The sequence below is a fragment of the Vombatus ursinus genome, unplaced genomic scaffold (assembly GCF_900497805.2).
Source record: "Vombatus ursinus unplaced genomic scaffold, bare-nosed wombat genome assembly UNPS02014768.1, whole genome shotgun sequence".
NCBI lineage: Eukaryota > Metazoa > Chordata > Mammalia > Diprotodontia > Vombatidae > Vombatus > Vombatus ursinus.
Genome location: NW_020954546.1, coordinates 33,495,724 through 33,510,520, shown reverse-complemented (window position 1 = coordinate 33,510,520; position 14,797 = coordinate 33,495,724). Strand labels below are relative to the sequence as shown.

Sequence of the window (14,797 nt, the reverse complement as noted above, 5' to 3'; positions counted from 1 at the left end):
TCTCATGGCCCCCTGTTTCCAGGACTTCCCCAAATTGGTGCCAGACAGTGCAGTTACCCAATTGGCTTCAGCCCTACATGCAATCTACCAGCCTCAGCCTCCCCAGTACCAGGGACTACAGATGTGGTCTACCACGAACAGTCCCAAGGAGGGCAGATGGTTTTAGCTATTCCCTCACAGTTTCTTCATTCTATCTCTTCCCAATGGCTTAGGAAGACTTCTTTAGAACAGAGACTACTGAGGAGAGACTAGATCATAACTTCTCCCACCATCTTGAAAAAAAAAAAGAAAGGATGGTGAGTTGAGTGGTGATCATCAATAACTATTATGATTTGGCCTGTTTAGAAATTCAGATAAAAACATTCGTTCCAGAAAAAAAACAATAACCCAATTCCTGAGGACAGTGAAAGCCCAATAGTTCCAGGGGCTTCTTGCTTACACAGATTGGATAAAACCAATGTCCTAGGGTTTCTTTAAGAATCATCTTATCTGTATAATTATAATACATAGCATTTCCATAGCACTTTAAGATTTACCAAGTGCTTTATAAATATTATTCCACTGTTTGATTTTTTATTATTAGCTATTAAACATTGCACCTATGTCCAGTAGGTCTTGTTCATTTTTGTTGTCGTCTCCTCAGCATGCATGCTTTACATGACTGAACCTGTGACTTTATTCAGTGCTGTAGGGAATACCAATTGAAGGTATGACTTTTACCTGTGCCAGTTACCACTTACTCTGCAACTTATAGTCAAAAAGAGTTGTTTGGGACACAAGAAGTGACTTGCCCAGGGTCACACAGCCAGTATATGTCAGAGGCAGGGTTTCAACCCAGATCTTAACTGGTGGACACTCTATCCTCTCTATCTTTCTCTGTGCACATATTAGGAGCCTATAATTGTTTGGAAAAGAGGGGAGGAGAGGAGAGGAGGGGGGAGGGGAAGGGAAGGGAGGGCAGGGCAGGGGAGGGGAGGAGAGAGAAGAGTCAAATGCTGATGTGCACAAGAAGATGAGATACTGAGTTGGAGCAAAATATGCAGATTATTTCTCTTGAGGATTCTTCTCACTGATTATGTTTGCTCTGACTCTAGATGGTCACTGTCCCTCTTCCATCACCCATTGGCCTGTCCACATCCTTGCCCTTATCCATAAAAGAAGATGGCAGCAGGATTGGTAGCTAGAACAGAACAGAGGATGATACTAAGGAGAAGGCTATTTCTTTTCTGTTTTCCTAAAGGTAATATATATAAAATGCTTTGTACTCCTTTCAATATTATGCAAGTTTCAACTCTTATTATTATTACTATTACTACTATAACTGTTATCTCTTCATCTTTTTTTGTTGGGGAACGGATAAAAAGTCTGAGGATGAGTTACTATCCAGTTATTTTTCTTTTTATAGTCAATGTTCTGTAGACTGTGGTGCAGGTGGAGGAAAAATGACTGCTTTTTGTAATTGAATAAGAATACTGGAACGTAAACTTATCTTCTGCAGACTCACTGAAAGCATCTTTGGAACAGCAAGAATGACACCTCATTCAGCTCCCACATGGTTTTAATTTCCTCCAATCTTGTTTAATAAACCTCTGATGATAAACAGTAGGCTAGGTGTAAAACAGGGGGATGCATTCTGCCAAAACTCTTCTCTGTTGTGATGGAGGAGATCCCCCCAGAAGGGATGGTGAGGTCCTCCACATGTCCCAGCTTGTGATTGATATTGTATTGGTTGTACCAAGCCTCAAGATACTGCAGAGTTTCATGGAAGAACATGCAGTGGCACAAAGGAGTTTGATTTTACCATCCACATAAGAAAAACCAAATGGATGAAGAATGTCCAGATTTCAACACACACTTCTGAATGGACACCCAGTAGAGCTTGTCCAACAGCATGCATGTCTGGGACAGACAGTATAGATGAACAACGAGTTCAGCCCAGAGTTGAAAAGGAGGAGGAAGTGGGCTGAATAGCTTTTGGGAAATTACAAAGCACTTTTACTGATCCCAAACCTCCCATAACAGCCAAGATTCATCTTTTTAATACATTTTATTGTCATTACTATTTGGTAACGAGACTTGGAATACCAATACCTCCTAAAAAGTAAAACTGAGCAGTAGAGAGGGCAATGGAAAGGCACATGGTGGATGTGAGCAGGCTGCAACACACAACGCTTGGGGAATTCCAAAGAACAGGAGTGAAGAATGTCATCAATGATTTGTAGGATAAGAAGAAAAGATAGCTTAGTCATATGGTGAGAAAGAAAGATGATGGGTGGTACTCCACTGCCACCCTCATGATGTCGACAGAAAATCAGGAACTCCTTCAGCATGTTGGATGTACCCCATGGGGTGAATTTTTCAGAGAACATGGACGAGAGGATGCGCGCAAGAGAAGGCGTTGTGGATGGGTTGAATATGCATCATTGGAGAGAAGTCCTGAATCTATGAGATCACCAATACATTGGAATATTTCAGTAGAGGCAGATAAAATGGTGGCTTTTGTAATGGAATAAGAGGATTGGGATCTTGGCTCATCTTCTGTAGACTCTGAAAGGATCTTCTGGGTGACTTTAATAGACAGGATGGCATGGATGCAGTGGACCTCATTCTGCTCCCACATAGTTTTAATTTCTTCTATATTTTGACAGTTCTTTATCCCGTGTCTTGGAGACTAAAAGTACCTATTATGACAATATTTTAAATGTTCTTTTCCAGCCCAGAGTGGTTGTGGACAACACTTCTGTCGATGATGACACTTTGACTCCAGTAAGGTTTATTTCCTGGACTCTCATGAATATTCAGGGGTTTGTTTCTGTAGCGTGGGAATACGTCATCTGTTATTTTATAAAGGAAAGAGGTTCAAAAACTTACCACCTTTATGAAATTTCAAGTGTCAGTGACCTGGTCGTAAATCACTTTACAATGATACAGTCCCTCCTTTGTTGCTATTGTTATTGTCACTGTTATTGTTATTGTTATTGCTGCAACATGATGCCATAGAGGATAAATGAGTTGGCTTTAGAGGCAGAAAAAATTGAGGTCAAGTCTCAGCCCTGACACAAACCGGCTGTGTAACCCTGGGCAAGTCACTTCATCTCCCTAGCCTGTCTCCTCATCCCAAAATGAGAGTGTTGGACCAGACATCCCTAAGGTCCCCTCCAGCCTCAGGTCTAGAACACTATGATCATGGCGCAAGGTCACTTCAAGATGGAGACGATACTAAACAGGGCAAGGGGCAATCCAGAAAGGCTTCAACTAGGAGGTGGCACCTAAGCTATATTTTGGAGGAAGCTAGAGATTCTTTAAGGAGAAGAGAAAGGAGTTTTATTCTAGACATGAAAGTCACGTGCAGCAAACAGCTAGTGGGTGAGTTAGACTACAGTGAAAAGTGGGTAAAAGGGTGTGTGTAATATGCAGTAGGCCTGGAAAAGAAGGTGGGAGCCAGATGGTGGAGGGGTACAAATGCTAAGCTGAGGATATTGTGTTTTACCTCAGAGGCAAAAGGGAGCCCCTGAAGATCCTTGAGGGAAGCTTCCCAAAGGCAGCGTAATCTATGGATTTCATGTCCGTTACTCATCTTGACCCTAAAACCTACAATGGTAATGATGATGACATTAATAGTCATATTGGTAGGTGCTTTTAAAATGGGCAATGAGGGCAGTTAGGTGGCGCAGTGGATAGAGTGCAGGCTCTGGAGTCAGGAGGACCTAAGTTCAAATGCCTCAGACCCTTACTATCTGTGTGACCCTGGGCAAGTCACTTAAACCTTGATTGCCTCCAGATAGATAGATAGATAGATAGATAGATAGATGAAAAATATAAATGGGCAATGAAGGAAATCCTGAAGGGAAAACACCTGGGGGTGTTTGGGGGCAAGAGGTAGCCTACAGAATCCAAATAGGGAGAATTAGACCATTGCTGTTGGACAAGCTCAACCCTTCAAGGTCGGCTGGTCACCTTGTCCAGCAAAGGGGAGAAGCCATTGTGGGGATTGATGACCATCTCTCCCAGGGAGCATCTCAGAGTATTTTGATTAAAAGAACATTTCCTGGATTTGGAGGACATGTTTCCACAAGCAAGCATCAAAGTCAACTCAGGGAAGACGGAATAATTAATCACAGGCCAGGGCAGGGCTGACCAACTGGCAGATGGACCGATAAGGCCTTTCAAAGGAAGCAGTATACCCGAGTAGCATGGCCATGCCTGGCTACCCCTTTGATTGAGATTTGTGAGCAGAGATAAAAGTTTTCCCTACACACTACAAAGGGTGGGAGATCACCTGGGAGTCAGAGGGCAGGAGGATTAAGAGGGATGCTTTCACCTTCTGTTAGGTGAGAGAAGAGTGGCAACTTAGGTCTCATACACACACACACACACACACACACACACACACACACACACACACACCCCCCTTCCCTCTTCCTCAGGCACATGGGATTTACAACATACTCTCCATGCCCATGCAAGGGGTACGGCTTCTTCTTCATCTGCTCTAATCATCCCAGCATTCAGCTAGGCAGGGGATGGGGATGAGGAGGAGGAGGTGGGGTATGGGATGTGTGTGTAGGTAGCAGTGGAGGGGCAGAATGATAGCCCTGGCCACAGTAACAGGTCCACTCTGAGACCTTACTTTAAAAAGTGGGCATCTGTCATAGAATCTTGGAGATTTAGAATTGGGGGGAAGGGACACGTTTGAGATCATCTGCCCAACCCCATCACTTGACCGATGGGGACAATGTGACCCAGAGAGGTCGGGTGAGGCAGCTTGGTATAGTGGGAAGAGCCCTGTGCTTGTAGCCAGCAGGCACCTGGGTTCAAATCCTGCCTCTGACATTTCCTAGCTGTGTGACCATAGACCAAAAATTTCAGCTCTTAATCTGTTTCCTTATCTGTAAAACAAAAATGTCTTAGACTGTAAGCTCTTTGAAGCCAGGGACTGTTTTGCCTTTGTCTTTCTATCATTCCTAATGCTTTCTTGGCCCATAACACAGGCTCAAGAAGTGTTTGGTGAATAGTTGCTTGATTGAGCGTTTGTTACATGCCTACTGCATACCAGGCACTATACTAAGCATAGGAGATACAAAAATAGAAATGAAACAGTTACAGCCTTTATCCTATTGTAAAGACCAGTCTCATAAAATTGTTGTGGGGATAAAATAAACTAATATGTGCAAAGAGCTTTGTAAACCTTAACATACTGTATAAATGATAGTTGTTTTTTTAAAGTGATTTATCCAAGGTCACACAGCTAGCAAAGAGCAGGTTCAGGGGCTCATAGCCAGGGCCTCTGCTTCCATAGGATCATGGAGCTAGGGTCATCTAGTCCAAGCTGCAACTTTCACAGATGAGGAAACTGAGTCTCAGTGAAGTTGAGTGACTTGCTCAAGATCCCAGAGGCAGGATTTGAACCCAGGTCCTCAGAGCCACTGTTCTCTCCACTGTGCCATGCTGCCTCCTGAGTTCTATTACATCATGTGGTATGCTTTCTAGAGTTCAAGTGAGGGGGAAAAAATAAACAAGTTAACTACGTATCAACATAAGCTGACAAAAAGTTCAAGGTCGCCTTCTTTTTAACTTATGATCAATAAAGGTCAAACAGTTCCCACACTGCACGGACCCAGCTCCTCAAAAGGTCCCATTGATTGTTTTGGAACCACAGTCTGTCCACATAGGGCTATGTCTCTTTTGTCTAACATTGAGTTTCCCAAATAAATCTAACAGTCCCTGCTATACTGACGGTCCTGTCTGCGTTTACGCCCCTATCTTTGCCCTCTGTTACTCTGCTCTCTTCTCCACCCCGGAGTCAGGAATCAGTCATGAGCCAGAATAGCAGCATTCTCTCTCTCCCTCCACATCCCAACGATCTGTTCCTTGACTTCTTTCTCATTAAAGCACACTCGTAAGTTTTTATGCGGTCCCCTGGAAAGGTCAGGCAGGCAGAAAAGCAAACACCACCATAAGTTGAATCCTGGGCACCCGACTCAGATTGGGGCATCCCTCTCAAGCATGCAAGGTAGTTCAGATTCCGCAGTCTATGTCACTCTGGACTCATGTGAGCCCAGCCCCTACTTGGACTCCTTGGCCATGGAGAAGCATCTGCATTGAGCTCTCTCTACATTGGGCCTTCGACTGGCTGTGGTCTACTTGAGAGAAATCCTCAGGGATTCTTCTACAAAGGAGGGATGTGAATAATCTTCAGTCAATAATGATAGATAGAGAGCTGGAAGGGGCCTTAGAGAAAATGAAGCCCAGCCCTCTCATTCAACAGAATAGGAGACCAGGGGTCAGAGTTATACGATTTGCCCAAGATTACACAGGTAATAACAGAACTAGGCTGTGAGCCCACAGAATTACAGAGAGAGGGGACTGGTTAGCTGTGCATGAAAACCCTGCATAATCAATGGTCTAGTCCTCTAAGAAGACTTTATTATCCCATTATGCTGACTGACAGAGAGCACCACCTGGGAGGTAGAGAGACTTCTGCAGAGCTAAGCACTTTTGGTTTGTTTTTCACTCTATTGTTCTATCTCTAGAGGCAGCATGCATGTTGAATAGGGCACTGACCTTGGAGTGTAGAAGACCTGGATTCAAATCCTGCCTCAGACATTTACTAGCTACGTGGCCCTGGACAATTCACTTAACTTCTCTGCCTCAGTTTCCTCATCTGAAAAATGAAAGGGTTAGACTCAATGACCTCTAAGGTCCCTTCCAGCTCTGTATCGATGATTCTACAATATGACTCTGATTTCTATAACAGTACCTGGAATACAGCAAGTGCTTAATAAATGCCTTTTCATTCATTCTTTCATTCACCTGTGATCCCAGTGAGTCCCTGATACTAGGTTCTATTTATATCAAACTTTATGGAGCTCTTCCCTCCTAACAGCCCAGTGAGGTAGGCCAGAAAAATACCCCCATTCCTGTTTTATAAGTGAGGAAAAAAAAGACTCAGAGAATGAAAAGACTTGGTTACAGATCTAGTTAGAGATAGACTTGGAACTTGAATTCAGGTCATCAGATTTCCAAGCCCAGCGCTCTTTCTACTAGCAACTTGGTATCAGGGCACTAAGCTTGTGGTGAAGTCTCTATCAGCCAATAAAGTCTTAATGATAGCTAGCATATATATAGCTCCTTCAGGTTTGCAAAGCACTCTACATGTATTGTCTGACCTTGTTCAGTCCTAACCATCTTCCCTCCCCATCCGCAGCACATAAACACACTCCCCAAATCCCAACCAGCCCCTGACATACCAGAATTACCTGTTTACTGGAAGACATGTTGGTGAGCGTACTAATACTACTGGTGTCTGTGACCACCATGGCAGATGGAAACCGGGAGGTGTGGGAATACTGGGGGGGTTCCTGCTTGTGCGCGTACACTGGAGAGAAAGAGGATGGAGAAAGTCAGCAAGCATACGGTGATGTGCAAATAGCGGTCACCCTGTGGAGAGAGGACCCATCCTATCAGTGCCCCTTGGGGGAGTTTGCCCTGGGTGGGGGAGGGGTACCTATAAAACAGCTCCTGAAAACGACTTCTATTTCTTGTTACAGCTGGAAGGCCAGGGTCATGGGAATGCTTCCATTCTCCTAGTCATAAATTACCAAGGAAAAGATGAGTGACCAAATGAGCTTTGAACATAGGGCCTCAACTAAAAAGTGGGGCTTATGAAGCCTCAGCTAATGCAAGCTGAATCCAATAAACATCTATTAAATACCTACTACGTGCAAGGCCATGCACTATGGTACCTTTGTATATACAAAGACAAAAACAAAACCAAGAAACACACTCCCCTATCTTCCAGGAGCTTCCATTCTGTTGAATTGATATTTTTTTACTAGACTTTTGATTTCATTTGGTATATAAAATTCCCGATAAGGAAATCCCTCTTCTAAAATAAGTCAGAACCTGTTCTGTACTTTCAGGGTTAGAGTTGCCTTGAGGCGCTAAAAGGTTAAGTGGCTTGTTCTGGGTCATGAAGCCCCCCGGGGTTACTGCAGAGGTGGAAGACTAGGCATGGAACATTAAACACTATGTCAAACGTGGCTGCGATTTTACTTTTACTTCTCTTCCTCTCTTTCTCTCTCTCTCTCTCCCTCTCCTTCTCTCTCTCTCTTTCTCTCTGTCTCTCTCCCTCTTTCTCTCTCTGTCTCTCTCTCTCTCTGTCCCTCTCTCTCTCTCTGTCTCTTTCTGTCTCTGTCTCTCAGTTTTTTGCTCTGTGGGTAGGTGAGTGATAGATACAAAGGAAGGTGGTATAAAAACAAAAGATTAGCAATAAAAATAAATTTTTAAAAATATATGAGCCAAACTCTGAGAGACTGAAAAACCACTAATGACTTTCAAAAAAATAGAGAAAGAGTCATGCCTCCCACTTATGGCAGGTGAGGGGGCAGGCAGTAGTAGAGGGCGTGCAATACTGGGACAGAATGTTGGATACTCTGTCAGATGTGGTCACTGCATTGGGTATAAATGCTTATTTGTTTTTATTTGTTATACGGGAAAGTTCAATCGGGATGAGGGAAGAGTTTTGTTTTGTTTTGTTTTTTCCCTCAGAAATAACTGTAGTTATGAAAGGCATCCATGGGGCATTTTTTTAAACACGTGTGATAGTTTGTGCTTGAAGAGGGCCTCATGGGATGGCTCATTGTGTCCAGTAAAGGATGTTTGGTCCTGACATTCTAGAGTTAACTGACGGTCATAGCCATGCCAGCCTTGGGCCTGGTCACCTGAGAGGTCAGCCGCAGGCTTGGACTGGAGTGGGTTAGGAAGTAAGGTAAGAGCCACGTGAGTAGGGGCCAGAAGGAAGAGTCCTGGCAAGCGAGGTTTAGGGCTCAGATTCAGGCCATGACAGATTCTGAGAAGTCATAAAAATGCGATTGGAATGTGAGATGGGGATCACAAACCTGCTTCACAGATTTCTACAGGGACCAGGAACCATGGTGACAGAGGCAGCTGAACTGGCTTTGCTCCCTCAGATGCTGTGGCCCTGCCCCTAAGCTGCCCAGAGAGCGGAAAGAAAATCCCTGGTTCAAATTCCTGCACATAACTTACACTAACAATGTTACCCTGGGCAAGTCAGGGTAACCCTGTTTGTCTCAGTTTCCTCATCTGTAAAATGAGGTGGAAAAGGAAACGGCAGATCTCTCCAATATCTCCGCCAAGAAAACCCCAAATGGGGTCATGAAGACTCAGAACAACCACAAATTCCTGCACAGTGGCTGGTTCCCATTTCCTCCACAGAGGGCTGTTTATGTCTCCTTTTGGAGATGCTTTATCTGAACTAAAGAAATCAGCCTTCCCCTGGGACCTGTACTCAGAGTGAGACCTGAGTCTGGAACTGGGCCTGGAGTTGCTTGGAGCATCTCTCTAGGGATGCTGACAAAGGCCTGGGACAGTCTTCTAACGAGGCATCTGATGGCAGTTACAGGAGGGAGGCCAGGCTGAGCCTGCCTTTGGGAACAGTTCAGAGGAGAGAAAGAAGCAGGAAATTCCTTCTTGAAGCAGGGCTATGACTTCCTCCTGCTAGTCTAGCCTTTCCCCGCAAGATTCATCATACTGCCTGGAGAAACAGGACGGTAGGGTGGAGGGCCAGTGCCAGAGAGGATTCTGGAGGCCTCCTGTATTATCCTGTGGTTTAACTTCATTATGCAAACCTTTCCCTATGCCTGAAATGGCTAGGCCCTCCCAGATTACTATTACATATCTATCCACTATAAAATATTCTGCGTGTGCTTACGTAGGCACCTCTTGTCTCCCCGACTGGAATAAAAGTTCATCCTTTGCACTTGTATCCTCAGCGGCCAGCACATTTGGCACCTGCTATATAAATGCTTATTGACGGACATGCTTCCCAGGGTTGCCCTCCTGGGACCTTCCCCTTGGAAGGCTCCAGGCAAGATGCAAAAACTGGATCAAAAAATTTGGAGCTAGCTAGGACGTTAGAGACCGAGTAACCTAGGGGCTCTTAATATGGGGTCCATGAACTTTGTTTTTTAACATACTGATTATTTCAATAAAATTGGTTTCCTTTATAATCCTATGTATTTTATTTTATGCGTTTAAAAATATTATTCACCAGATCACTAAAGGGGTCATGCCACAAAAAAGATTAAGAAGCTCTGGTCTGGTGCACCCCCTCCCCATTTTCATTCCCCCAATGCTTAGGATTCCTACCACCTTTCTATAATTACCTTGCATTTACAGATATGTGTGTGTACACATATACATACATGTGTATGTATTCATATATAATTAAATATACACATGTAATATGTATGTATTTGTGTATAGATACATACATATACAATTTTATATATGATATGTGTGTGAGGGGGGTTTTCTCCCCATCCCCTCAGTAGAATGTAAGTTCGTGGAGGGCAGGGATTGTTTTGTTTTTGTCTATTTTGTTCCCAGTGCCCACTATAGTGCCTGGTACATAGTAGGTGCTTAATAAATGCTTGTTGAATGGAATTCAGCTGAATGAGGAAAATGAGACCCAGAAAGAAGCACAGGCCCAGAAATGTAGGGTTGGAAGCCTTAGAGGTTAAGTCTAACCCCTTTGATTTACAGATAAAGGAAACTGAGGCACAGAGAGGATGAATGACTTGTCTCAAGTTATGTATCTAGTCTTCCTGACTCCAAGCTTAGCGTCCTCTCCATTAAACCTCAATCCTTCTAGAGCTCAGTCTGCTCTGCCCAGTGGCCCAGAATTGCATTCAGTAAATCCTATTTGCTACCTCTGAAAGGAAGTAATCATAATCTGCATTGGAACAGGTGAGGAACAAAAACCTAGAGGAGGAGAAACTAGGAAGCCTTGCCAGGGTCCTGCCCACCCACCCCCGCCTTCCCCAGCTCCTTACTGTGGGAGTTCTGGAGCTGAGTTACTGCCGCCATGAAAGGCTGCTGGGCCATGGGGTTTCCAGGGGGCTGCTGCAGGAGTGGCTGCTGGTGAGGACTGTGCAGCTGCGGGGGGAACTGGGCTGGCTGCAGGGCGGCCAAGCTGCCTGCCACACTGTTGATGACAGGGACGCTCTGGCCTTGGGACGTGTTGAGGCCTGTGGGAGCAAGAGAAGACAGTGGAGAAGCCTTCAGACACAGGGGCTCCAAGCTCAGCAGCTGCTCCCACCCACTCACCAGGGACTGGCAGACACCGCCGGGAAAGCTGGGCTGGGAGAAAAGGGCCTAGGGCCTGGGAAGAGACACAGATAAGGAGAAAATGAAGAGGAGGGGTGTACAGATAGGGACAGACAAAGAGAAGAGGGGGAGAAAGAGACAGAGACAGAGAAAGAGAAGGGGGAGAGAGGGAGAGAAATAGAAAAAGAGACAAAGACAGAGAAAAAGAGAGAGAGAGAGAGAGAGAGAGAAGGGGAGAGAGGGAGGGAGAGACAGAGGCAGACACAGAGACAGACAGAGAGAGAGTCATCTCTTATGGCAAGAGATAAACCAGTGGAAGTCTTCCCAGGTTATTTCTTATTCCATTACATCCATATTCCATCATTTGTTCAGCCATTCTCCAATTGATGGACACTTTCATAGTTTCCAGTTCTTGGTCACCACAAAAAGGAGTGCTGTAAATATCTGTGTGCGTTAGACTCTTTTTCCTCTTTCTTCAGTATCTTTTTAATCTAGGCCTAGTAGAAAGTAGTATTGTTGCGTCAAAGCCTGCTCAGTTTAGCAACCTTTAAGGCAATGAATGTTACAGTGGTTTCATTTTTGTTTTGTTTTGTTTTTTTTCTGGGTGGGAAGGAGAGACAACAAACACTTGCTAATTGAGAAAAATAGAATTTAACCTAAAAAAGAGAGAAAGAAAGTCAATGCTCTCTCCTCCCCATCAGTCCAGAGCGAGTAGATCAGCCTAGGAAATCCAGGACACAGGCCTGTAACCCTGCTAGAGAAGGGCTCACTGAGCTCCTAAGAGGTGCTAGTCTGCGTCCAACCAGCAGAGGGCAGAAATATGAAGGAGCCCAAGCTCGGCTAAAAGTCACTCTCTTCTACCTGGAGAAATCTGAATATTCCTATCTGGTGTTAAGCGTGTTGGCCTATTTTCCATCTATAGTAAAAAGTGAAGCAGGATGGGTCTGAATTTAAGTGTCAGGCAGTGAAAAGTAATGGTTAGGGAGGAAGACAGATGCCATGGAAGAAGGAGCTAGTATTAAATTAGAGTCTGTCCTTGCGAGTGGCTGTACTGGCCATTACCATGTTCCCATCCTCTGGGTGTGTACTCTGTTCCCTTGCCTCTAAGATGGTGGCACCTGGACCTGGCTATTGTAGCTGGATCCTATTCCATTAAAGCCCTTTTCTGCTTCTGAATTTGGGGTCAGGGCCCTGAATATTGGACTCTCTGCAGACCTTCCCAGAATTCTCCCCCAAGAGTGTGTACTGAACTCCGAAAGCAGTAACTAGAGAAGCCTAATTACGATGTATGACTTGGGGGAAATTGTGGAGGTTTAAAATAGGGTACCATAGAATGGGCAGAAGTGAGAAATAAAGAAGACGGGGAAGAAAGGATAAGGTTTACTAAGACAGTGTTTACGCATTGTCAGGCATGGGGTCCCTATATCAAGTGTATTTGCTTAATTGTTTTCTTTGTTACAAGAGAGGAGTCAATCTGGAGGTGGGGCAAGGTTTTGTCCCCCATAAATAACTGACATGATGAAACCTCCTTCTCACTACCTAACCCACCAGCCATGTCAGAAGATCATAGAAGCACAGATTTACAGCTGGAAGGAACCATTGAGGCTATCCTGCCCAATGCCCCCCTCATTTTCTAGATGAGGAAACTGAGCCCCAGTAAATGACCACCTTGGCAGCAAGTGGCATAAATGGGACCTACACCCCAGTCTGACTCCAAATCTATTGTCCTTTCCATGGTGCCACATGAACGAGTCCCTTGATCCTGCTTCCTTAAGGCTGGAAAGGGATAAAAAGAGGCAATCGAAGAGGGAAACCAGAAAGAAAGAAAAAAAGTCTTTTCTCAGGTATCCCAAGTGAGGTGAGACAGGCAAAGTACATCAGACACGCCCAAGGAGCCAGTAGCCTCTAAGTGGGTGAAGACCTTTTTTCCCTGCTCATCCCCCTCCTACCCCCCATCCAACCCAAGATAAAGCAAAGCCCTCAACAATTGCACATTGGGAGCTTTAGCTGATATTGTTATCAGCTGCCTAGAAGGCTGGAGCCTTTGGCAGAATTGCAAGAGCAGGAATGGTCTTCTTGGTTTGTGGAGGATGGGGAGTTCAAGACGGTCTCAGCTTTCTGGTATTCCTCAAAGTTACTCAGTCCTCTACTCCCCCAATAGCCCACCCTCTCTCCAGCTCTTCACTGTTCCATCCGATGCTTTTTTCTTAGTTCCTTCTTTCCACTTATTCCCCAAAGATTTTAGCTCCAGGGAAGCCTCACTAATCTAGTGTTGATATTGGAGTCTACAAGTGGTCTCCAAGGCCATCTGGTCCAACCCCTTCATTTTGCAGATGAGGAAACTGATGCCCAGAAAAGTGAAATGACTGAACCACATAAGAAGTAAGAGGTGGAATTTGAACCCAGTTTCTCTTTCCATTATACCCCACCAACGGCTCATTGTGTGAAACAGGATAGAGACTAGATGTATAATTTCATTGACAAAAGCACTCCCTGAGGAAGAGAGTCCCTCTATCAATGCAGGTTGACCTCTTACCTGAAACCTATAGTCTTGAAGAATTGCCTAGAGTACTGGGAGAGTTGACTCGCCTAGAGTCACACTACACAGTGGCATGGCAAAGACAGGACCCTAATCTAGAGCTTCCTGGCCTGGGACCAGCACTCTATCTACTATACCACACTGTGAGAAGGGAAATAATTCAGTTCCTCTTAGTTTTCAATGTCTTAGGGTCTGTTTGATAAGGGGGCTGGGAAAGGCAGTGATACCCTGTCCACACAGAGAAAGGGTCTCATGGTAATAATGCCTGGTACTAATAAAAGTGCTTTAGAATTTTTGAAGTAAATCATTCACCTAAATCATTTCATTTGAGCTTCACAACTGCTTTGTGAGAACTATAGGTATTATCATCCCCCTTTCACAGATGAGGAAATTGAGACTGGAGAGCTGATGTGACCTGCCCATAGTTACACAGTGCAAAGGAGAAATCTGACCCCAGAGAGATAGTGTGGCATACAGAATGGAGAGTCAGGAAGATCTGAGTTCAAATCCCATCTCTGATATTTACTAGCTATGTAACCAATGGCCAGTCACTTAAATTTGCTGGACCTCAGTTTACTTACATACCAAATAAAAAGGTTGGACTCAATAATCTCTAAGGTACCTTCCTGAATTAAATCTATGCTCATAGGATCATAAAATAATTACCAGCCTTTATGCAGCACTTGAAGGTTTGCAAAGCACTTTACATACATTATCATTTGATCCTCACAACAATCCTGGGGGTAAGGTGCTGTGATTATTACTATCCTCATTTTACAGATGAGGAAAACTGAGAGAGATGAAGTGACTTGTCCAGGATCACACAGCTAGTAAGTGTCTACAGCCAGATTTGAACTCAGGTTTTCTTGGCTCCAATTCCAATACGCTACCCACTGGGACTGTGGTGTCCCTGTCTTCTGAAAGTCCAGCCCTCTATGCACCACACTGTGCTTCAGTCTGGGTAAACAGAAATTGTTACCATTTGCTTCTTCCTCTCTTACAATCCTGAAACAAGGCCCCAGTAATGAAAGTTCAAAAATAAATCTAAAGAGGGGGCCCTTGAATAGCAATGGCAAAAGGTTTCTGGTAATCCTATCCAAACTTCTTTGATTTTCTATGCCACTCTCC

The 14,797-nt window shown here is 44.5% G+C and overlaps 1 protein-coding gene across 2 annotated transcripts in view; it reads right to left on the bottom strand.

Moving 5' to 3' along the window:
* The window catches only part of LOC114043437 (hepatocyte nuclear factor 1-beta), an 83,114-nt gene that overhangs the window by 5,935 nt on the left and 62,382 nt on the right, over positions 1-14,797 (bottom strand). For both annotated transcript variants that reach the window (XM_027862566.1, XM_027862567.1), the window contains exons 7-8: positions 10,857-11,051; positions 7,260-7,378 (exon numbers count right to left, since the gene is read on the bottom strand). In XM_027862566.1, the coding sequence (XP_027718367.1) occupies positions 7,260-7,378; positions 10,857-11,051 (314 nt within the window). The remainder of the gene's footprint in view (positions 1-7,259; positions 7,379-10,856; positions 11,052-14,797) is intronic.